The sequence below is a fragment of the Tiliqua scincoides genome, chromosome 4, assembly GCF_035046505.1.
Source record: "Tiliqua scincoides isolate rTilSci1 chromosome 4, rTilSci1.hap2, whole genome shotgun sequence".
Lineage (NCBI taxonomy): Eukaryota > Metazoa > Chordata > Lepidosauria > Squamata > Scincidae > Tiliqua > Tiliqua scincoides.
Window position 1 is genome coordinate 55,183,697 of NC_089824.1, and position 23,004 is coordinate 55,206,700.

At 47.3% G+C, this 23,004-nt stretch overlaps 1 protein-coding gene across 5 annotated transcripts in view; it reads right to left on the bottom strand.

Annotated features, from left to right (window-relative positions):
• Positions 1 to 23,004, bottom strand: part of GATA6 (GATA binding protein 6) — a 44,199-nt gene that overhangs the window by 13,066 nt on the left and 8,129 nt on the right. For 3 of the 5 annotated variants that reach the window (XM_066623946.1, XM_066623948.1, XM_066623947.1), the window contains exons 2-3: positions 20,962 to 21,897; positions 4,699 to 4,865 (exon numbers count right to left, since the gene is read on the bottom strand). In XM_066623946.1, the coding sequence (XP_066480043.1) occupies positions 4,699 to 4,865; positions 20,962 to 21,829 (1,035 nt within the window). In that variant the 5' untranslated portion in view covers positions 21,830 to 21,897. Of the gene's footprint in view, positions 1 to 4,698; positions 4,866 to 20,961; positions 21,898 to 22,491; positions 22,581 to 22,793; positions 22,906 to 23,004 lie in introns of those variants that run through there. The other 2 variants (XM_066623943.1, XM_066623944.1) reach the window with 2 other exon arrangements.

Sequence of the window (23,004 nt, forward strand, 5' to 3'; positions counted from 1 at the left end):
TAGATTTAAATTTTGAAAATAATCAAGTTTTTATCTATGTGCACAAAGTATGTCCGGGAAGCAATGAAAATGCATACATTTTTGTGTATTATTTATTTTATTTATTTATTATTTGTGCAATAATTTGCATTATTAAGCACACTATGCTCATGTTTTGTGAGCCGTGTTTGTTTTTTTAATATGACTTATATATTTTTCAAAACGTATGAGATAATGCATTAGGGGCTTCTCTAGTCTGTTTACTTAGCATCTGCAGGATATATTCTTATGGAAAGCCATAAAACTATTTGCTTCTACAGTGAGTCAGATTTTCTTGCAACGTCTGCAAAATAAATGGGGATAAAAGGGAGTAGGGAAGAGTACAAAAAAAAAGTCCTGCTGCATTTTTTCCTCCTAATTAGATTATTCCTTTCTTGATTAAATTAGGTAGATAGCCAATTACAAAACCCAAACAGTGATTAACTCTGAAAGGCTCTTAGGGTTAAGGACACTCCATGGAACAAATGGTAATCTGATGAGGAAAGTGTGATTTTTAAAAGCCTATTGTCTACCTTGAAAGATTTGGGGTTTTTTTTGTTTGTTTTTGCCCTTGATCAGAGTGGTGAAGATGCAGTGGATCTAAGATGCACATAGATAAATAAGGGCAGGACTAACCTAAATTAATGACAATGATGACTGCAGCATGCATAAAATGTGGTTATATCAAAAATAGCCTATAGTTTTATACATGAAAATTATAAACATATTCCAGCTGTTCAAGATCTTGAAATACTGTCAATTTTTTGCATTGTTTAAATATTGGTTTGACTACAAGCTATATAAATGGCACTCTTGTTCTAAAAATATGGCTTGGGGAAAAGAAGATTTTATTTATTTAGCTGGTTTATTTATTTATCTGGTTTCTCTTGTCATTATCTAAGATTCTGCATTTACCCTGCAATCTTATACAAACTCACCTGAGAATAAGTTCTATCAAGCTCAGTGGTGCTTACTTCTGAGTAGACATGACTAGGATTACATTGTTAAATTGGGGTTCTTCTGGATGTTGTTAAGTAAGTTGCCTTTTTACTTGCAAAGGCGACTTATACGTTAAGTAAATAAATACAGGTGTGCGCCACTTAACAACAGGAATATGTTCTCCTATCCCCGTTGTTATGTGATTAGATAGTTAAGTGAACATTCAGCCCAATCTAGTGACTTTGTTGTGTAAACAGACACTCCCTGCCAGAAACTAGCTGGCTGCATAGGCTACTGGAGATAAATTGCGTCTTCTTTGCACTAAAGGCCACTTTGTGGTGTAAACAGACACTCTGCTGCAAGCTATGGGAGACATGACTGCCTCATTAAGAGTATCTTTATTGTGCTTTGACCACTGTCATATATGTGGCCCGTCACTAAGTGGAAGGTTGTTGAGCAGCGGCCACCTGTATTTAGATTATTAGGTGTATAGATAACAATAAAGTAGGGACAGTAAAGAGACAATAAGGTAGAGATGCTAAGGTAGGGAGGCTAAAAAGGAGAGTAGGTAGAGTCAGTGCTGTATCTAAGGCAGGGCTGGGGGGTACACAGCCCCCCGTGCAGCAGAATGGTTTTCCACTGTCTCCACTGAGAGGGGGGTGATGGTCTTACCTGAGTCGCACAACAAACACCATGGAATTGTGGGTGGGTAGCCTGCCCACCCACCCTCAGTTCCATATGGCTCAATTGGAGCCATTTTTGGAGGTGATGGCCACGCATGCACTGGGGAGGGGGATGACAGCACTGGCATGGAGAGGGCACATGACGTCACCCAGCTCCAGAAGCCACTAGGCCTGGCAACACAACGGGATAAAGCAGGAAATTCTAGCTTGCAGAAAAGTTCTGGGGGTGAAAAATGATACCACACCTTCCTTCAACCCCACACAAAATGGTTCAGGTCACAGGTGGCACATGAACACTTTCATGTGCCATGTAATGGTCTCTAACAGTAGAAACCAGCATGCAATGTGCTAACCCTTAACAAGGATTGAATTGCACTCAGCCAATAGGACAAACCATAAATCTCTCTCCCCTCCTCAATTATCACCACTGGGAGAAAGAGACTAAAAGTTGGAGGAGGCCCTTGGTGTGTGAGTCCAAGTCCAAATCCCACTCCTGCAAAGGTCACTGCTGAAACAAAAGGAGGTGGAGGCCTCCTTGTGCCTCAGTGCACAGAAAGTCACTTCAGTCTCTGAGCTCAAATCTTTCTTTCCGATGACCACCTTGTGGTCAAGGTGGAAGGATTTTTCCTGAGAGATTATGAGGGATGTGGTGGCAGAGTGAAGTGCAAGGGGGGGATGGTTAAAGGACTCAGTTTATTCCTTTGCCCCTCCCGCCATAAAAAATCAGTCACTGGAAGGAGGGAGAAAGAGATAAAGAAATAAAAGAGACCTCCTTTTGCCCTTTTAGTTCATTTCATTACCTTATCCCACAAATTTCACAAGGAGTTACTGTATTTCTAGTCTACATTACCATTTAAATCCATAAAAGAGTCATCATCAAGAAAATTGCCTTCACAAGCATTCATTCCCAGATCTTAAGAGCTATAAGCATGCCCTACCACGCCCCAACTTTCAAAAACTAAACTGAGATTCTCACTCTCTTCCAGTGATCCTTTGAGCTTTTTGGACAGGATTTTCAGGAATCTGAAGCATGTTATTGCACATTAGGATTCAAAACCCCCAATTCCCCAGAATGAAGCAATTCATAAAGTATAGCCTGAACATTCCCGGCTGTTTCTCTTTTGGCACCAGTGAAGTTTGTTGACCCAGGAAGCAAGTCAGTCCTCAACATGGCCATACTTTATGGAGGGATTAAAACTCTGATACAGCTTCATTCAGGATAAGATTTAAAGGAAGCTTGTGTGCCATAGTAGTGTTCTTGTACAACTACCATCAGTTCTACCCCAGTTTCAGGCTTACGTTAGTAAACAACCAGGATCCAAAGAGCTACCTAGGCTGACACAAGCAGCTTGGATATACTCATGGGAAAGTTTCAAATTTCCCCCTCCCACTCATTGAACAGTTTGACCACCATACAATCTCACACCCTACTTTTGGAATTCAGTTTCCAATGTAGTTTACCATGTATCATCAAGTCTGCTTCGAGGAAAAACCATATCTCAAGTCTCTTTAGAGTCATGGTATTGGTTCCATAGTTTTTTGGATCTTGGCCAGTGATTGGAACATCTGTGGCGGGGCAGCCCAATCAAATGCATCCTTTCTCAGGAGTAAGCCCCATTCAGTTCCATGAAACTGATTTCTGCACACACAACTGCAACCCTTTTGTACCATATTTTACACATAATATTTCTAAGGTGCTAGAAGTACGTTCGGATGTATTCTTCCACTGGTGATACTGCAAACACCCGAATGAATACTAATGAATGAATACCGTCACATGTTAATGAGCATTGGGTCAAATGGAATTCATGCCAAAACTAGACTTGTGATTTCAGAGAGGTTTGGTGTAGCATGGAAAGTGAACATCCAAAATACAGTGTTCTTAAAGGGATAGATGAAATGTGCTTCAATTCAATGTATACTCTAAGAAACCAGTATTCTTTGAAAATGTGTTTTACTTAACTGATGATATGGTTTGTGACACAAGCCAGTATGCAAGAGGACCTACACAGCAAGGGTCCTAATGTATCTACTTATTAGTTAGACTTATTAGTTTTTCCCATTGCTTCAATTACCAATTTAATTAGCCTTCCCTAAGTTTCTAAGGGTAATCTGCTTGGTTGTGAAACTTATGTGCTCCATGATTTCATGCTAGTTCCTGCCAGTAACAGGACATAGTAACCAACAAATTAAAATTCTTTCACCGTCAACTTATATAACAGAATGGAGAGTACAATTTGAGAATAGTTAAGTACTTTGACCTTCTGTGGATTGCAATGGGAGAGTTAAGCATTGTATGTGAAATCTGAGAATCTTAGGCTGCAAGCCTGAGCCCGCACATTTAGGAGTAAGTCCTATTGGTAGAGGTGGGAGAAAACAGTTTTATTTTTTCATGAATTTCAATGTTCTCCAAAAGTTAGAAGTGCTGAGAGCAGTGTTATTTTCATTCAAAATTTCAATTATAATTATAATTTATAATCACTTTAAAAGTGATTAAGTACTAGGCAGGTGATGTAGATAGCGTAGTGTCAGCAGATGCAGCCACACTCATTACCCATGCAAACCCCCATTAAATAATAAATAAAAACCAAATAAAATGATTTGAATTTTTCATAGATTTGGGGGTAGTTTTATAGCATTTTTTCCCCCAAAAAATGAGAAGTACAGAAAGGGGTGTTATGTGTTCTATTTCATTATCACCATTTTCGCCCACCAATACCTATTGTGTATGATACTAACAAAGTGAAGCACTTTGTAGCCTGAGCCTTTCCACATTTACTCAGAAGTAAATCTCACACTGCTATGAAAGGAGGCAGTCAAGTATTTTTTAACTTACTGGTTGCTGTGACAACTCCTGAGAGCCAACTCATTTAAATAAGGACCATACACAGCTTTCTTACTCTAAGGATCCTCCTAGGATTATATTTTCATGGAATTGTTTGTAATATATAATACATCAACACAATTTTAAAAGAGAAAAGGATGTGTGAATTCTTGGATGTGGGCAGAAACAGAAAGAAGACCCTTTAATACCCCACACCACAGAGACAGCACTCACCACTCTCTTCTGGGGCTTGATGAGGGGTCTGCTGAGGCCGTTCATCTTGGTGTATAGCCCACAGGCGTTGCACAAATAGTTACCAGTGCCATCCCGTCTCCATAGGGGGGTCTGGATGGAGCCGCAGTTGACACATTCCCGGCCCTCGGACAGATCATCCAGCAGATCTGAGGTGGAGGAAGGCAGAAAGAGTGGGTTAGGGCAGAAGCCAAATGGGGAACAGTGGTTGAGACACCCTGAGATTATCTTCTCCCCTCCCCACAAACCCTCTCTGGATTGTTCCCCTCTTTTACTTAGGAAAAAGATAGCTGGTCCATATCACATGGTCAGCCCCACAGAGAACGGCCTCCACTTTGTCACCTCACCCTCAAAATAGCAACTAGGGAATGCTGAAACATCTATGAAGAAACAAAGCCAATTGATTTCCCAGGTTCCCAATTGTGACCCTGTACTCTGCTGATATTTACACAGGAGTAAATGCTGCATACTTCAGTGGGACTTACTGCCAAGTAAGGGCCCAATCCTATCCAAATTTCCAGCACCACTGCAGCTGCAATGCAGCCCGAGGTAAGTGAACAAATACGAGTATTCCCATATCTTGAGAGTGCCTCCCCACCACAGGATGTAGTACTCGCCTCATTGGCACAGTTGCGCTGGATAGGATTGGGCCCTAAGTCTGCAACCCTGTACACACCGAAGGGTCATTTGGTCCACTAGATCACCAACAGAACTTACTTTCAAGAAATAAACATGATCAGGAGGATCACCCTGAAACTACCAGATGTTGCTTAATGAAATTCTGTTACAGGGGAACAACTGTAGTACATTTTTGTTGGTTCATTTTGCCAGTCTCAAGGAACTTAGACTGAAATGCAACCAATTGGCCAATTGGCAGAATGCAACCAATTCTGCCAATTGGCAGAATGCAACCCCTTGTTCCTTTTAACCTGACAGCAACCCTGTGGCTTAGGGAGTGTGGCTGGGTTGGAATCACCTACTGAGGTTGTGGTTTGGGTTGGAATTTGAGCCTGGGTTTCTTCTACCCCAGCGACCTAGTCCAACATGCTGACCACTACACCACACTGCCTGCCTCCCATTCCCAGTTGCCTACTGGTTTATTTAATTGGCAAAGCATTATTATATCTCAGTCTTGTTTTCACTTATTACTGTTCCCAAGGTGACTCCTCTCCTCCCAAAGCTGTTTTCATTCCAAAATGAAAATCCGTAATGCAAAAAAGCACGCTTACTTGGAACCAAAGTTATTTTAAAATTCTATATTATTAACATTACCATTTCAATAGAGCAGTGTTTCTCAAACTGTGGGTTGGGACCCATGGGGTGGGTTGCGAGCCAATTTTAGGTGGGTCCCCATTCATTTCAATATTTTATTTTTAATATATTAGACTTGATGCTACCATAGCATGTGACTGCATTTGGGGAAATGTTACAGACCTGTACTTTTAACAGACTACTATGCATATGCTTTTAACAATGATAGTAAATAGGACTTACTCCTGCGTAAGTGTAGGTAGGATTGCAGCCTAGGATTGTTAAAAATTTCCCTGGTGGATGACGTCACTTCCGGTCATTACCTCACTTCCGATGGGTCCCGACAAGATACTTTTTTTAAAAAGTGGGTCCCGATGCTAAATGTGTGAGAACCACTGCAATAGAGCTTAAAGTCAGCCCCCCAAAAGACAGTTTTAAGGCATTTAGGATGGGGATCATGGCAGCTGGTAGGATGGTCACCTCTGCCTTTTCGCAATGCTGTAACCCAACCCAAAATAAAACCCTAATCAGGCACTAAGGACAGGAAACTGGAGGCAAGTTCCCCATTTGCTGTGGCTGGATGAGCCTTGGAAATCTCAAACCACCCATCAAAGCAGAACACCATCTCCCATCCCCCACATTGCCGATCCCAGAGTTCACCCTTGATCGGCCAGAGTTGCTTAGGAACTGGTTTCAAATCTACTGTGTGCAACTCAGTAGCAGGAAAGGGGGGGTTCGCTCTAATCTTCCAATGTTTCTCCTTGAATGACGGCAACCCTTTTCATGAGCATTTATTGCATGTAGATAGAACCCGGTCTCCTTAATGCAACCGCAGGCGGGAAGGCAGCAATAGGGCCCATGAGAGGGGGGTAAAAAAGGTTAATTTGAACCCAGGTCCAGGGTTAAAAGGGGGGCCCAGGAGTCAAAAAGGGGGCCTAGAAATTTCCTAAGATCTTATATTTTCCTATCTCACTTGGACTCACTGCCTGCATAGGATGCTGGGTGCCCAGCTGCTGCTACAGAAAGACATATGTCCTGGGCCAAGGACTGCATACATGACACTTCTTAACCCAGTGTCAGATCTAGGAGGAAACTGGCCAGCTACAATAGCTCTTTGGCTTGTGGATCTGCTTGCCATGAAAGAGTGTGTAGGAGCTCAGGGACAGCTGTAAGGCTACAGCTGCTGCAGAAGCAAGTTTTAGTATGCACAGGACACTTTCCAGCTAGAGTGAGCCTAAATATATTGATGTTACTTTTCTACATGATTTTCTATATTTAAAAGATTTGAGAGAGACTTTGGAGTGTGCTTGGTTTTCAGTGTTACGCTATCTAGCTGCCAAGATTGCACAAGCAGGTAGACCTGGGCTCTGCATTGGGAAACCCAGTAGACCTAGGCTCCAGAAACTTTGCAGGCTGTTGCCACCCTCCTCCTGTTGCTTTGGCCCCTCCACACCCCTGTTGTGCCCATCCTTGTCACCACCCTCTCCCACTCCCCGTTGGGAAGGGGCCGCAAGGAAACTTTGTACCCCCTGATAAAATTCCGCCTGGAGGCCCTGGGCAGCAAGTAGGGTCTAAGTATGGCTGGAAAGGCCGATCCAGCAAAGGGGACCAGAAAGGGTTCGCGATTGCAGCTCCCTCTGGTTGCAACTATTTTGCACCCGGGCCAGAGCAGGGCTCTTTCCCTGCTGTCCTCAACCTGATTTAGAAATTCCCTTCATCCTTTTAAAGGAGCTTCAGCTGGCTTAAGAGGAGAGGTCAGAGGCTGCGGTTCCAGGCAGTGGCGTAGCTAGAGGGGGGAAAAGCACTAAGTTTTGTAGGTAGCCTCAATGCTGCATGTAAGTGCTCCCTCCCCCTCCCTTTCGGAGCCATTCCGGGTGGGGTGGAGGCATTCCCCCTCTAGCTACGCCACTGCCTGGGATTCTGCAATCTAGAGATTGTGCCCCCCCCAGCATATCTTTTGAACCCCTCGGAAGGGGGTGACCAGACTTAGGAATGGGCTACAAGGAGGCTGCTTTCAAGGAGGCTGCAAAAGCCCCCCAAGCAACGTGCCTGAAACTGGGAAACTTGGAGCCCACACCTATGCAGGTCTACTCAGAAGTCCGGTATAGTCAATGGGACTTATTCCCAGGAAAGTGTGGCTGGGATGGCAGCCTTTATCCCCTCAACAACCCGGGGATGATCCCGGGCAGGCTGTAGAAGCCGCAGCATCTCCCATTCGTGTCTGGCCTCCCGAAGTCACAGCCCACGCTGATGCCTGTCTACTCAGAAGTAAGTCCCGTTAGCGTCAGTGGGGCTTCCTCCCAGAAAAGTATGGATAGGATGGCAGCCTCCAAGCCCAATCCTTTACCTGTCTCCTCAGAAGTAAGTCCCATTAGAATCAAGGGGGCTTACTCCCAGAAGAGGATGGCTAGGACTGGCCTGGGAGGCTGTCAGCCCCATGAACCCGACTGCTTCCTTCCCTGCAACCCTGCCTGGGGTCTCCAGCAGCAAAGTTCTAGTCCCGGCTGAAACCAACCGGAGTCCTGCCGGGGCGCCCACCCGCTCACCCTGGGAGGGGAACTCCAGAGCAAGCCTCGCCGCCCCGACGGCTACTGCTCCAGTCGGATCCCTGCTGCTGCTGCTGCTGGAGAGGCGGCGCGAAGCAGGAGCTGGTGGCACCTCCAGGGCAAAAGCCCCCCTGCAGCTGGGGAAGCGGCCTCCAGCTGGGCCGGAGAAGCCACCAGCAGCTCCGCTTCATCTGATGCTGGCGAGTGGGGGCTTCACCAGACGGACTCCCCATAAGCCTGCTTCGGACCAGGGCATCGTTGGACGGGACGCCCCTCGGCCGCCTCTAGGAGGCCCAGAGCGGGCAGCTCTCCTTCCAAGGCGGGGCCCAGCTGAAAATAGGACCGAAGACCCCCAACAGATCTTTCCGTTCCGAGATGTGGGTCCACCCCCCTTGCAAAACACGAGCCGACGGAGATGTAGCGTAGCTGGAGGGGGTGCAAAGTACTGAGTTTTGCGGGGAACTTCCCCACGGCGTGCGAGGGGTCCCTCCCCGTCGGAGGTGCGCACCTCTGTCTTGCTCCCACCGCCTGGAATAGCTCCGAGGGGGAGGAGGGCCCTTGCACGCTGCGGTGAGGCTCCCTGCAAAACTTAGTGCTTTGCACCCTCTCCAGCTAACGCCACCGCTGCGCAGCTCATTGGGACTCAGTGGCGTCACTAGGGTTCGCGTCACCCCGTGCGGGATGCCAGTGCGTCACCCCCCATGCAGTGGGCGGGGCAACACCCCAGGTGGTGGGCGTGGTAATGTACCATCACTCCGCCCCTACTGGTTTTTTGGCTGTACCTTTTGATAGAACACAGATAGAACACATTCTGCATGAAATTACGCATTGATTGATATATAACATGCTGGTTGTTATTCCTCCAAACTGTGATTTTTGTGATTTTGGTCACTAGTGGTGCCACACACACACCGCCCCCAGGGTGTTAACTTGCTAACACCTTATTGCAGCAGTTCTCAAACTTTAAGCACTGGGACCCACTTTTTAGAATGACAGTCTGTCCAAGACCCACCAGAAGTGATGTCATGGTGGAAGTGACATCATCAGGCAAATTAAAATAAATAAGTATAAATAATTAAAGTAAAACAAATAATTACATAAGCAGAAGCCAGCCCTGGTCCACCAAGTGAATTTCCTCTGTAACCTGCCTGCAATAACACCCCTCCCCCCCAAAATCAGTAAAGTTTTCAGCCCTTCCCAGTGCCCAGTTCAATTTAAGAGCTTCTGTTTAAACCAGATCACTTTCAGGATCCACCTGGCTTTGCAAGTCTCAAAAAAGTTCTCCTTATCAGCTGAAGCCTCTGTTTTGATCCTTTTTAGTGTGTGTGGGGGGGGGGGGAAAGGCTGCCTTCTGGAGCACTTGTTTAGCTGCAGTTGCATAGGATCAGGACCATTCTGGCAACCTTGCACTCTCTCTCACCTGATCTTCACACCACCAAGGCACGTTTGCTTACTCGCGAGTAAACGCGACCGTGAGGCTTAGTTTCGCTTTCCATTGGGCTCAATACATTTGTCTGCTTGGAGGGAGGGACTTACTTCTCAGGTGTTTTGGGGGGCTGCATGCATTGGATCAGGACCATTCCGGTGTCGTTGGATTCCTCTCAGCCTGCCCTGTCCGACGGACTAAGGCCAGTTCGCCTACTCGCGAGTAAACGCGCGATACAGCTCACTTTCCATAGGGATCCATGCATTTTTGTTCTCCGGTTTTTTGGCCATAACGTTTGATAGAAAGGAGATATTTCACTCTGGTTTTTTTGCATTGCATTCCGCTCGAAATTCCGCATCCAACGGTATATAATATGATGGGGTTGCTCCTAACCACCGTGATTTTAGCGTGTCACCCACCCCCAGTGCACGTCACCCCCCTAGCGACGCCACTGCTGGGACTGGCTTCCACTTCTGGAAGGCTGCAGCCCAAGACCCACTGACCCAGCCAAGCCCCACAACACGCTTGGGGAATGGCCCAGGCTGCCTCCCTGTGTGTCCTTACTTGGAAGTAACTGGCCAGTGAAGGGGACTGTTGAGCAGACCCACCCAGCACTCACATTTTGAGGGGGGAAGGCATTCCTCTACCTGCTTTTCATGCGCTGTTTAAGTTGCCGCAAGGGAAAGTGAAAGGGTCTCATCGAGGTCAGGCAAGCCTTCGGAAGGCTAAAAATGGAGAATCCAACCTCCCCTCTCCCCCCCCCCCCAAGCAAAAAAAGTCTGGACTTTTGAGCCTCGTTTCCCTTCTTGAACAGATCTTGTCGCTGGCAAAGATCAGAGCAGCGGAAGTAGGCTGGATCCCTTCCCACTGCAATACCAGCCTCCGTCGATTCATCTCGCACCACAGACTTCAGGGTCAATGGCTTCATGGACACTGGAGACAAACAGTGCCCCACTTTTGGGGGTGGGGACCTACGGAATGCTGCTTTTCCTACAGACAATAAATTTATCTCCCAGCTCCCGCCCCCTTTTAAATGAAAATTGTTTTAAATAATCATTTATATGTACTTCAGATGTTGAACCTGGCTTGTCTTCACAACAACTCTGTGAGGTAGGCCACTATTGTCCCCATCTTACATCCCATAGCAAGAGGCTCCTTTCTGGATGAGTAAGAATTTCCACACTCACCCACAATACTGGAACCTCTGGGCCAGTGTAACAGATGTATCCACGAACATCCATGATCCCAAGATGCAATCCTATACACACTTTCCTGGGAGTAAACCCCATGGAATACAATGTAAGTTACTTCTGAGTAGGCATAGTTAAGATTGTGCTGTTATATCTGTTATTAGCAAGCAAGTCTCATATTGGTTTCAGATTTCCATGGGGTTAACTTCAAAAATGTGTTCAGGAGCACCACAATTTTATATGAATCTATTAAATCACTGCATTTAACATGGCAATAACATGTGTTTCATTGCACATGCACACAGACAAGTGTATGCAAGCACACACAGTGTTTCTGTTTATAATATGTGCCAATTCAATTTCTTAAAATATAAAGAGAATTCTGGGTTTCACAAGATTATCCTCTCCTGGGTCAATGACTTGATTGATTCATGGAGGTAGATTTTAATCAGAGGTCAACTTTGTGAACTGATTTCTGCTTACATCTCTTCATCACACTTTAGGCAACTTACTGTTAATGATTAGTGCTAATTAGTTATGAGAGACTGCTCTGTTTCTTGCACATCTCCAAGCTGGAATTAATATGGACATACTTTATTTTTGTTGTTGCCAGGTACAGTATTCTTTCTGTAAAAATATATTTCTTATTATAATAAGTTAACTTGACAGATGGCTTAAATGTTAAGGCATTGAAATGGGTGGGATAATAGTGTAGAAAAGATTTACATGGCAGAAATCCCATTGATTAAATCAGAATTTAACACAGAAGCAAGAGTCATATCACAACTGGAAAAATCTACAAGCAGCTATTAGCCAGGGTTGTTATGCCCTTTCAAATTAATTTTTCAAAACAATACCTCTGTAAAACATTTTAATCTCTTTTCAATCCAGTTATCTACTATATTCTTGCAGCAAATGTACAAAATTCTAAAGAAACATCATTTTCCAAAAGTTTTTTTTTTTTTTTTTAAACCCAGCATATATTTTGTTCTAAAATTTCCTGGAGCTTTTTTTGGTACTTTTTAACTCCTCCTGTAAAATATCTTTCTGCACTATTAGAACTCATCAGAAAATTAGGAAGCAAACAGAAATACTACAGATCTTCAAATGTGTCTTGATCCAGGGTATGGATGTAGAATTATGGGCACACAAAACGAGTACAGATGTGCATGAAGAAGCACATTCATACTGTATTTGCGCTACAACGTTTATTCCGTTTCACTAGAAGTTATGCACAATTAGTTGCATGTGAGTAGTGACAAGATCAGGGCTATACTAAGTACAGTACTGTACTTTTCTATTCAGTCTTATTTTACACTGAATTTCAAACATATGCCTTCAGCAGTGACAGATTCCAAGATTAGCTATGTCATTTGTTAAAACGAAAATGGTACATTTTATGCTCCACTCTTATAATAAGAATTTAGCATCCCCAGAATGGAGCACAGTGTAATTTATATCAACATATTTTTAATACATTTTGTTATGTGCAGACAAAATTTGACATGAACATACTTGAAATTTAGTGTAAAATAAAAAGATTTACATGTAAAATAGTGTAGTACAGCAGTATTAATAGTGTATTAATTGCAGTATTAAAATAGTGTAAATACAGCAGTATTTAGTGTGTCCCTGTTCTTGTGTCAGTCCACATCAAAAGCTGGTTACAAAGACCTAGACTTAAGTTTCAGGGGCCAATAGTCCAGCAGCATGGGGTGGGTGGGGGACTAGGTCCATCACCAATAATACTACTACTCTGTTTCTACAGCACCCTCCCTCAATATTTAAATGATCCTCACAATGGCTGGGGAGGGGGATAGGCCACTGTCATTATTTCACAGAAAAGTTATGGGTTGATCAGTTAAGAAAAAAAATCTAAAAGCCACAGTCTATCAGAATGACATAATAATGGTGAGCAATTAGCACTTAAATTCTCCAGAACTTTATATCAGTCTGACTGTTTAGGCAAAGTAATGACAAAGATTTAAAGAAAAGAAAAAGAAACACTGAGGCATGCAATAAGAGTCCACAAGTCTCCAGTTTAATAGCCTTAGAATGGAGTGGAAAAGGAGTTACACAAACTTAGATTAGCCTCACAAGGTGCTAGACGCTGATTGCTTTGGGCTAGAAAAGGAAGCAAGGAGCAATGTTAGCCTTTTCTCAGTTTTAAGAAAAGAATAAAATAAAATGTAGCAGCTACTCAGTTCTGTCTCCAGCAAGAATGGAAGCATAATAACCCCTTGTAAAGTAAAGAGAACCATGGTAGTCTTTTTCTTAGCAAGACTGGAGATTAATTTATTGTTTCTTTGTCCCAGAAGTCCAGGGTGCAGCCTGAAATCAGTGTCTAGTACTGTGTGAGGTTAATCTAATCAAGTCTGTATCACTCCTACTCAACTCCATTTTAGGACCATTAACAGCTAGTTTGGAGGCTCCTACTGTATTTCCATTTCCCCCCATCTCTTACCTAACATCCAGCCTGATCAAGAGCTCTGAAGAACTCCAAAACTCAAAACTTAATGCCCTTTTGGTTGTCGCTAATAAAAGTTCTGCTAGAGCTTGACTTTTGCATTTCTGTTTCAGGATTACTGAGGGGGGAGGGGCTGAGGCTGAGGGAGAATGGCTTCCCTAAGGCCACCCACTGAGTTCATGGCTCAACTGAGATTGGAACCATTCCACACCACTGACAAAAGTACCCCTACCACACCTGTAGAGTACTATGCTTGGGATTGGGGCCATTTTGGTCAGGATCAGGCTGCCAGAATGATTGACTTTGGCAGGAACCCTCAAAAGTGTCTCATCCGCCCAAGAGCTCTTAGAAGGTGGCAAACTAAATACTGCTGAAATATCTAGGACTCTGGCATAAGTAAGTAAATGGCCTTCAACATTTGCAAGATTTCGGAGATATACATAATTACAGTGTTTCTCAAACTATGGCTCAGGGTCCATTAGGTGGGTCGTGAGCCAATTTCAGGTGGGTCCTCATTCTTTTCAATGTATATTTTATTTTTAATATATTAGACTTAATGCTACCATGGTATGTGACTGCATTTGGAGAAATGATATAGATCTATACTTTTAACAGGCCACTGTGTATATTCTTTCAATAATGATAGTTAATTGGGTTTACTCCTGGGTAAATGAGGATAGCAGCCTTTGGGATGTTTGGGGAATTTTTTAAAAGAGATCAGCAACTCCATGGGAGAGATAAGAAGGTTCTTTATTTTAAATAAATTTTTTAAATTTAGTTTACTTATTGTAAACTTTTGTTTACTTGATTGATTTGATTTGCTTTTGTCATATGGGGAGTGTTAAAATTTTTCCTGCTTGATGATGTCACTTCCAACCATGACATCACTTCTTGTGGTTCCTGACAGATTATCATTCTAAAAAGTGGGTTCCAGTGCTAAAATATTTGAGAACCACTGACATAGTAAATATCATCATCACAATTATAAGACACCACAGGTTCAGGAGGTTCCCTACACTATAAACCATAAGTACTTTAATGGGAAACTTGACTAAAGTTGCAATCCTGTGTGCACTTATCTGGGAGTACTTCCTAACAATCTCAGTGGAATTTATTTCTGGGTTGATGTGGATAGGATTGCACAGTAAGATCACCTCACTGGTATTCAGGCCCTAAACATGTTAACCCTGAGAGAAGACCTTGTAAAGAATTGTGGCTATTGTTAGGTACTCTTAATCCAAACCTCTATCAACCAGTCATGTGCATACCTGAATCTGGACAAATCATTCTGGACATCCACCCCATCCTATGCGCATTGTATTAAAGCAAGTCCCAGTTAGTAGGGCGGGCTTTTAAGTAAACTGTGTTGGAGCTATGGGGAATGTAGGTTTTCTGACATACATGAGGAGTGGGTTCCTTTCTGTATGGAACCCTAACTAACTAACTAAGAGAGCATCTAACTAAAATCTAAGAGCAACTAAGAGAACATCTAAAACAAATCCAGAAAGTTTGGATCATTTTTTTCTATAGTTCAGAGACAGATTTTGGATGGGGATTTTTCTTAAAGGTGCCACCACAAACAAATCACCACTAATCAACACCATGATATAATATATATTAGGAAGGTGAAGTTGGAACCCTAGCTATTCCTCCCTCTAACAGGACTACTGTTGGGGATTCAAGTTAGATTACAATTCCGCCCATCTTTTTGTGGATGATTTTCAAAAACAAGACATTTTCCCCTCTGTTATCCTCGAGAAAGAAATTCTGAGTTCATTGGGAGTCCTCAAAGTTGCTGTTTTAGAAAATCACTTTAAACACTATTTTTTGTCCTCTTTTTTTAGGGCACCACCATATTGAGCAAGTGTCATGTTTGTTTTCAAAGGTTGCTCCATCCATCATGAGTCGGTGGGCTGAAAGGCAGGCAGGCAGTTAATTCGGCTGAACTTTAATCAGCCAGCCTCAGACTTTTGCAGTGACACAACACCCAACTGCGGAGCAGTGGGTGCTTTCAGGTGCCCAGCTTGGAAACAGATTCCCATCGTTCATTCCCACCAGGCCGTCTCCAGGTTCAAACACTCTCAACCAAGTATTTGATTAGGGGTCTGCTGCCCTTAGAGGCTCTCGGAGGAGCTGCCCACGTTGGGGGGTTCCGAAAAGGACTACAGCACCGTTTCCCCCCCCCCCACGCCACCCCGATCCAGGAAAGACCAAATGAACGACAGCCCAATCCTCTGCCTGTCTACTCAGAAGTAAGTCCCATTAGAATCAGTGGGGCTTACTCCCAGGAAAGAGTGGATAGGATTGGGCTGCACAGGACTGGGCTGTCAGGTCTTTCCTAGGGGGCGTCTTTCACAGCCCTTCTCCCCTCGGGCTGTGTCCTGATCCCACCCCTCTCTTCAAACCCGCTAGAGTTTTTTTTCCACACAAATGTAGTTTTTAAAAGTTGCGATCCCCTCCCCCCCCTTACTGGAAGTGGTCTCGATGGGACGTTCGCTGCCAAACGCTTCCACCTTGAATCCGGGCGTTTGGCAGGACATGTTCCTCTCACGGTCACCTACAACTCTGGTTTACCCTTGGAATGACTCATCACCAATGGCGTGACTGATGCTGATTAACTAGCCTTAATTATTGCCCTTTAATTATTGACCTTTTATTTAACTGTCTGATCTAAAACATTCGAAGTCGATTAATTAAAAAAGATCTCTAATAATAAGTCCACGTAGCAGTAGGAAAGCACGATTCTCCTTGTTTAAAGAGGAGGGTGGCCATTCGGTCCGATTTGATGAGGCTTGACCTGTGCTGCTTGGTACCTCATTCCTCCATGACTTTCAGAGGTGAAGTTATGTTCCTCTGAGTTGAAACATAAGCCCCCCCCAAGAATCTTGAAGTCTTTAAGATGCAAAAACACCCTCTGCTGTCAATTTTACCAAACATTATTGTGATATGTTTTTAGAAAGAAAGAAAGCCCTTAAGATAATTCCTCTTAATTATCTTAAGGGGTTAGCTTTCTTGTAATTGAATCCAATACAGCCAAAAAGGGGAAAAATAAACCCTCAAATTTGAAATGATACCCCTGCACTTAACCTGTGAGTGTTTAATGCATGGCAATATTTACCATTTAAAGCCACCATTTTTTTCCCCTCCCCCAGTAAAGCCAGTTAAAAAAACATTTTAATGCTATAAGATGTTTGGCGTTATTAATTGCGAAGTGGAATCTGTTTGACAGCCTCATCTGCACTCTGGCTTCTTGTTACAGATTCTCGTATGAATTATAACACATATACCCTGCAATATTTTATAATTTTTTTTTTCAGTAGAAAGGACTGGTGACTGTCTTTTAACTTAATTTGCTCTCTTTTAATTTAATCCAATTTTTTTTAAGGGAGGAGAAGACACATATTTAAAAATATCACTACCCTCCTTTTCTTTTAATAGCACCCAAGTTAATTTTTTTTCCTTTCAAGGAAGAAAAATAGATTTTAAAATATTAATAAAATCCAGAGGTGTGGCCCTGTGGGAGCCCAATTCTAGGTATGTCTACTCAGAAGTAATCCCATTATAGTCAATGGGGCTTACTCCCAGGAAAGTGTGGATTAGGATGGCAGTCTAAGGGCCCAATCCTATCCAACTTTCCAGCACCGGTGCAACCAACCGTGATGCAGTCCCGAGGTAAGGGAACAAATGTTCCCATACCTTAAGGAGGTCTCTGTGACTGCCTCCCCACCAAAGGATGCAGTGCTTGCCCCATTGACACAGCTGCACCAGCACTGGAAAATTGGATAGGATTGGGCTGTTAACCTGTTGCAGCAAAATAAATGGCAGTCTTGTGATACCTGAATGGCTAAGCAATTTGTCTGATCCTCGGTTTTCGTGGGCCCTCCTGATTCTCTTCCATCTGATGCGATGGAGAATGAAGCCTTCCGCTGAAATCAACCGATGCATCTTTCAGGTACTGCGAGGCTCTTGGTGGTTGTTGCGGTTTGACGGAGCAGCACTCACAAAATAAAGCGATATGCTTGCAAAAGGGAGCTCAATATTTGGAGGGCGGGGGGAAGGATGAGTACCTGCGTTTTCAACAGCCCCAAATGAAACCGATGACTTTGCTCAGGAATGTTCAGCCCCATGAATGAGACTTTCTTCCAAGTAAGTGTCTTTTTATGGGTTCAGTTTCCAATAAGTTCCCCAAACTCATTCCTGTGTAAATAGTGGAGTCCTTTTGTTTTGTTTGCGAGGACTTCCTTTCACTTTCGATTCTAGGGTCCTCCTTCCAATTACAGCTGAGAAAGAGTTGATCCACCAGAGCGGAGGATCAGCCAAACTCCTTCTTGGGGTCGTTTTTCCCCATTGCCTGTGTCTGGACCGGGGGTGGGGGCTGTCCCGTGAATGATTGTCCCCCGAGAAAATCAAACACCTTCCCTGGCCTGAGTCGGGTGGGGCAAGAAAGATCCCCCCCTTTTAATGATGTCTAGTGGATCATGTCAAGGTCAGACGATTTCCTTTTGAAATGTTGAAAGTCCAAAGGGCAGACACCGCAGCAGGCCTCAAGGGAAGGCGGATTCATGGAATCGTTAAGACCCCAATAGTAAAGTGAGGACGTTTCAAAAAGAGCTTCACTATCTGATTAAGGCTGCAATCCTAGTCGCACTTACCTGGAAGAAAGTTCCACTGACTACTATTAAAGTGAGAAGACATGCATAGGACTGGGCACTGAGGCTGCAATCCTATCCACACTTTCCTGGGAGTTAGTCCCGTTGACTATAATGGGACTTACTTCCGAGTAGACATGCCTAGGCTTGGGCTGTAACGCAGCTGGCCAGTTCTGGCAGGAAAACTGCAAAATAGCTACGAGGAAGCCAAGGACTCTTCTGGATGAAAGAAAGGAAACGCCGGAAAGAGATTTGACCTGGGAGGATTTCTTAGAAACAGCCGTTCTCTTTAAGCAGAGCAGGAGAGTCCATGATGGTTGCCACTTTTGTACACGGATCGTGTTATTACCTGTACTATTATTGCCTATTACTTTTGGAGGGAATCTGGTTTTAACGTGAAAAAAATGGGTAAAATTCCTCCGATGGATCCCTTCCACTTTTGATATATTCCCACGAGCTCACTAGTAATACTGTAGGCGCGACAGCCTAGAAAATACCCGGAGCAATTGGGAGCAATTGACAGCTAAGCAGAAAGGTTCTTCCTCCCCAGAATTACCTGACGGTTGTTTCGACTCTTAGGTTTAGTTATTGGACTTTGTAAACCGCTTTGTGAGTTTTTTGTTGGAAAGCGGTATATAAATACTGATGATGATGTTAGGTTCTGAGGCCCCGTAATCCGACCCACACTTTCCTGGGAGTAAATCTCATTGAGCACACTGGGATTTACTTCTGAATAGACAGGCAAAATATTGGGCTGTCGATCAGCAAACTTAAAAAAAAAATAATCTACAGAATAGATAGAGAGGGATGTAGTCCTGATGCTGAAATGTCTTTTTTGCCGCCCTAAAATCCGTTTGGGAGAATGATCACCCAGGGATACTCAAGGACGGTTTGAGTGCCTGCTACTGGAAGCAGGCCCCTCACGTCTCTGCTCCCATTCACACATGACTCTGGGCTCCTGACTGAAAGAGGGGGACGACTCCTCATCTCCAGAACCACCCTGAGGTTCCAGATTCTGATCTGGCAGCCCTGCTGGAAGACTCGCCCTCTCCCAAGGTCGTCCACACCTTTCCCCACCCCACATCAGACCGAGATGATGTCACCGTCACCGGGTTCATCACGACCACTTCCGACCATCTGCCCCTCTTTTCCTTGCCCGGGCAGCTCCCCTCTTCGCTCTGTGATTGAGAAAAAGAGGCTTCCCGGAGGGGCCTTTAACCCTTTCCCTGCTGGCCCCGTGGCGTCTTCAAATGGCCCTCACCTCCTGCGCCAGAGGGAAAGCGGCTGCCCAAGGCGGAGGAAGGCCTCCTTTCCTTGCCCAAGCCTTCCTCTTTCCAGGGATACGTCTCCCGGGCTTAAGTGGTGCAGGCAAAGCTCCCCAATGCGCCTGCACTCTCATCTCTACCCACCAGCCGCAGGCCCAGCAAGTCGTTACACTAAACCACTTTGTGGGCTAAAAGCGATCTATAAATCCAGAATTCTGACGAATCACCGTCTCCACCATCATCATCATCATCCCTCGGCTTCATCATCCTCAGGAGGACCACACATCCCCATCTCACAACTCTGAATCCAATAGCCCCCTAACAATCCATTCTCCTTCTCGTAGGACATCATCACGGGACTGGGGGAGGGGGGAGAGAGGAGGGAGGGAGAAGCCAGTACGTTGCGATGCCCCAGCCCAAGCAAGAGGTTTGTGAAGGAGGGTGGAAGAAGCCAAAGCCGAGACCCTTTACTCCATTCTGAACCCCAGACAAACCCTAGACACCCCACTGCTAGACGTGACTGCCAGCGAAGTCCTGGTGAATTGGAATTCCGGGTTCTCCTCTAGAACACTCACAGCGCAATCCTATGCACGTCTACTCAGAAGCAAGTCCCGTTGTGTCCAATGGGGCTTACTCCCGGGTAAGTGTGGATAGGACCGCAGCCTAACACAGCTAAATACGAACACGGCCCACATGCAAAGATTCTGCCTATTTTTCTCTCCTGCACCAACCGCGGCTCAGCTCAGACCAACGGTGAGAACCAGATGGAGTCCCGCACAGACCGGATCCCACCCCACAGAGGAGTCCTTCTGGTCGAGGCCCATTTGTAAGACTGGCCAGGGCACCGGGGTAAGACTTCTCGGTGGGTGGCGTCCATCCCTGGCCAAGCCGCAGGCGCCAGTTGGAAAATCCCGGGGCAAAGCAGGAGAGCTGCTCAGCCCGGTTTCAACACCCTCCTCTTGCTCCTGAATGTGTCTTCGCTCACCCAGCACATTCCCAGGGATCCACCTGGGGACCCACCTGGGCCAGTCATTCTGCATGCAGTTCCCCCTCCGTTCCAAAGCCCAATCCTATGAATGTCTGCTTAGAAGTAAGTCCCACTGTAGTCAAGCGTGGTAAGTCCAGCCCAATCCTATGCATGTCTACGCAAAAGTAAGTCCCATTAGAGTCAATGGGCCTACTTCCAGGAAAGTGTGGATAGGATTGGGCTGTAAAGCTGTAATCCTATACACACTTTCCTTGGAGTAAGCCTCATTGACTACAATGGGACTTGCTTCTGAATAGTCAGGCATAGACTTGGGCTCTTAAACTGCAATCCTGGGAGAAAGCCCCATTGATGCTAATGGGACTTACTCCTGAGGAGACAGGCCTAGGATTGCAGACTTACAAGGACCAGGTCTCCCGTCGGGGGCAGTGGGTGGGTTGGACGGCGGAGGGGACGCGCCTCTTACCTGCGCTGCTGGGCGGCCTGACGGCGAGCGGGGCTGCGCGGCTGGGCAGACAGTGGAGCACGGAGTTGTCGAAGGGGCTGGCCCAGCCGGGGCCTCCGAACTGGGCGCCCACGTAGGGCCCGTAGTAGGATCCGTTCAGCGGGCGGAACTGCTCGCGGGGGCTGTAGGCGGCGGGGTCGCGGGCGGCGCTGGCCGTGCCGGGGGCCGCGGCGCTGCCGGCCGGGTAGCCGAAGCGGCCGGAGGCCGGGTGGGCGCAGCCGGGGGCGCCGTAGGAGGGCGAGGGGCTGTCGGGCGCCGCCTGCGGGGGCCAGGCGGGGGGCGGCGCGCCCTGCCCGGGGGGGCTCGGCAGGTAGGGCAGGACGGAGCCCACGCGCGTGGTGGGCACGTAGACGGGCGAGCCCGCCGAGGAGGGCGCGAAGCCTCCCCCGGCGCCAGCCGCGGCGCTGCCCCCGGGAGAGGAGCCGTCGTGGTAGCCCTGCAGGCCCTGCGGGGGCGGCGGGTGGTGGTGCGCGGGGTGGTGGTGCGCGGGCCCCGGGTGGGCGTACATGTCCTCCGTCGGGGGCGGTGGCGCGGGCTCCGGGCTCGGCTTGGCCGGGGCGCGACTGGACCAGAGCAGCTTGTTGGCCTGATCCAGGTCAGCGAACAGCAGCAGGTCCTCCCAGCCGGGCAGGCTCGACGGCGCCCCCGCCGCGGCCAGGGACACGAAGGGCCCCAGGAACGCCCTGCCCTGCGCCCCGGGCTCTGGCTTCAGGCCCCTGGGCGAGGAGGGCGACGGGCAGGGCGACTCCCTGCCGGCCACCAAGGGGTACGGGGCGTCGTCGGGGCCGCAGCGCTTCAGCAGGCACCAGCCGCCCTCGGCCAGGGCCATCCAGCCCCGCGGCGCCCGCTCGGCTCCGCAGTCCCTCCGTCTCGCTGCTCCTCCTTCCAGGGAAGCCTCTGCGGGCGGAGAGAGAGAAGGAAGGCCGGTTAGCAAAGCCCAGCACCCGCGCGTCTCTCCCCCCACCCGTCCAGCCACGGCTCAGTCTGGCACGAGGGCCTCTGAACACGTGCAGAGTGCCAGCCACCGAAATGCTCGGGAAGGGACTTGGGGCCAAAGTCCCATTTCAGGCACCGGCCACCAGGCAGGAAAGGGCCCCTCTCCATCCCTCCCACTTAGGACCGCTCCGGTCAGACTGGCCAGCCCTCACCTCCGGGGCTGCAAGCCTGTTCCCCCCCCCCCGGCCCCTTTGCGGGAAGAGAAGAGGAGCCGGAAAGGAAAGGGATCTCCTTTCGAGATCTCTCTCCTCCGAGTTAACTAACTCTGGCTCTCCACCGCCCCGCCCCGCCCCCCCCCCGCAGTCCAAGGGGGAGATGCGAGCCTTGCCCCGCCAGAGCCTCTGTTTCCCCACCTGTAACATGGAGCCACGGTGAACACCCCAAAACGAGGCAAGGACGAAGCCCCCGCAGGGGCCTCGAAACACCCCGACTCCCGAGAAGCCCTCTTCCCCCCCTCCAGACCTCGCTCGCTCTCTCTCTGTCTCTTTTTCCCACCTCCAGGTCCTCCGGGATCGGGATCCCTCCCGCTCAGTGCCTACCCCGGAGCAGGCACGTCCTCTCCCTCCTCGCTCCCAGAGCCAGCCCGCGACAAAAGGAGGGGGGCGTGGGCTCCGGGCTCCGCCAGGACAACCTCTTCCGCCCCCTCCCCTCCCGGTTTCTCCCCGTCGTGAGTCACTGGACTTCGTCCCAGAATGAAAACAATTAGCAATGCAATTACGCGGGGGGGGGGGGAGGAGAGGGTCTCCCAGCCCCAGGCGCAGAATGCGGGAGCCCCAAAGAGGTGGGGGGCTCCTGACCCCTTGGGGTGCGATCCGGGTTGCAGGCCGGGGTGCAGATTCCTCCCTCTTCCTCCTCCCGTCCAGGGCAGCTGTCAGAGGGGAGCCAGCGGGGCATCTGAACCGGGGAGGAGGAGGAGGCTGGTGCCAGCCTGCACCGGGTTCCCTCCTCCCTCGGCCTGCCTGCCAAGATTCCCCCGGCCAGTTCCAAGCCCCGCAGCGCCCACCGGGG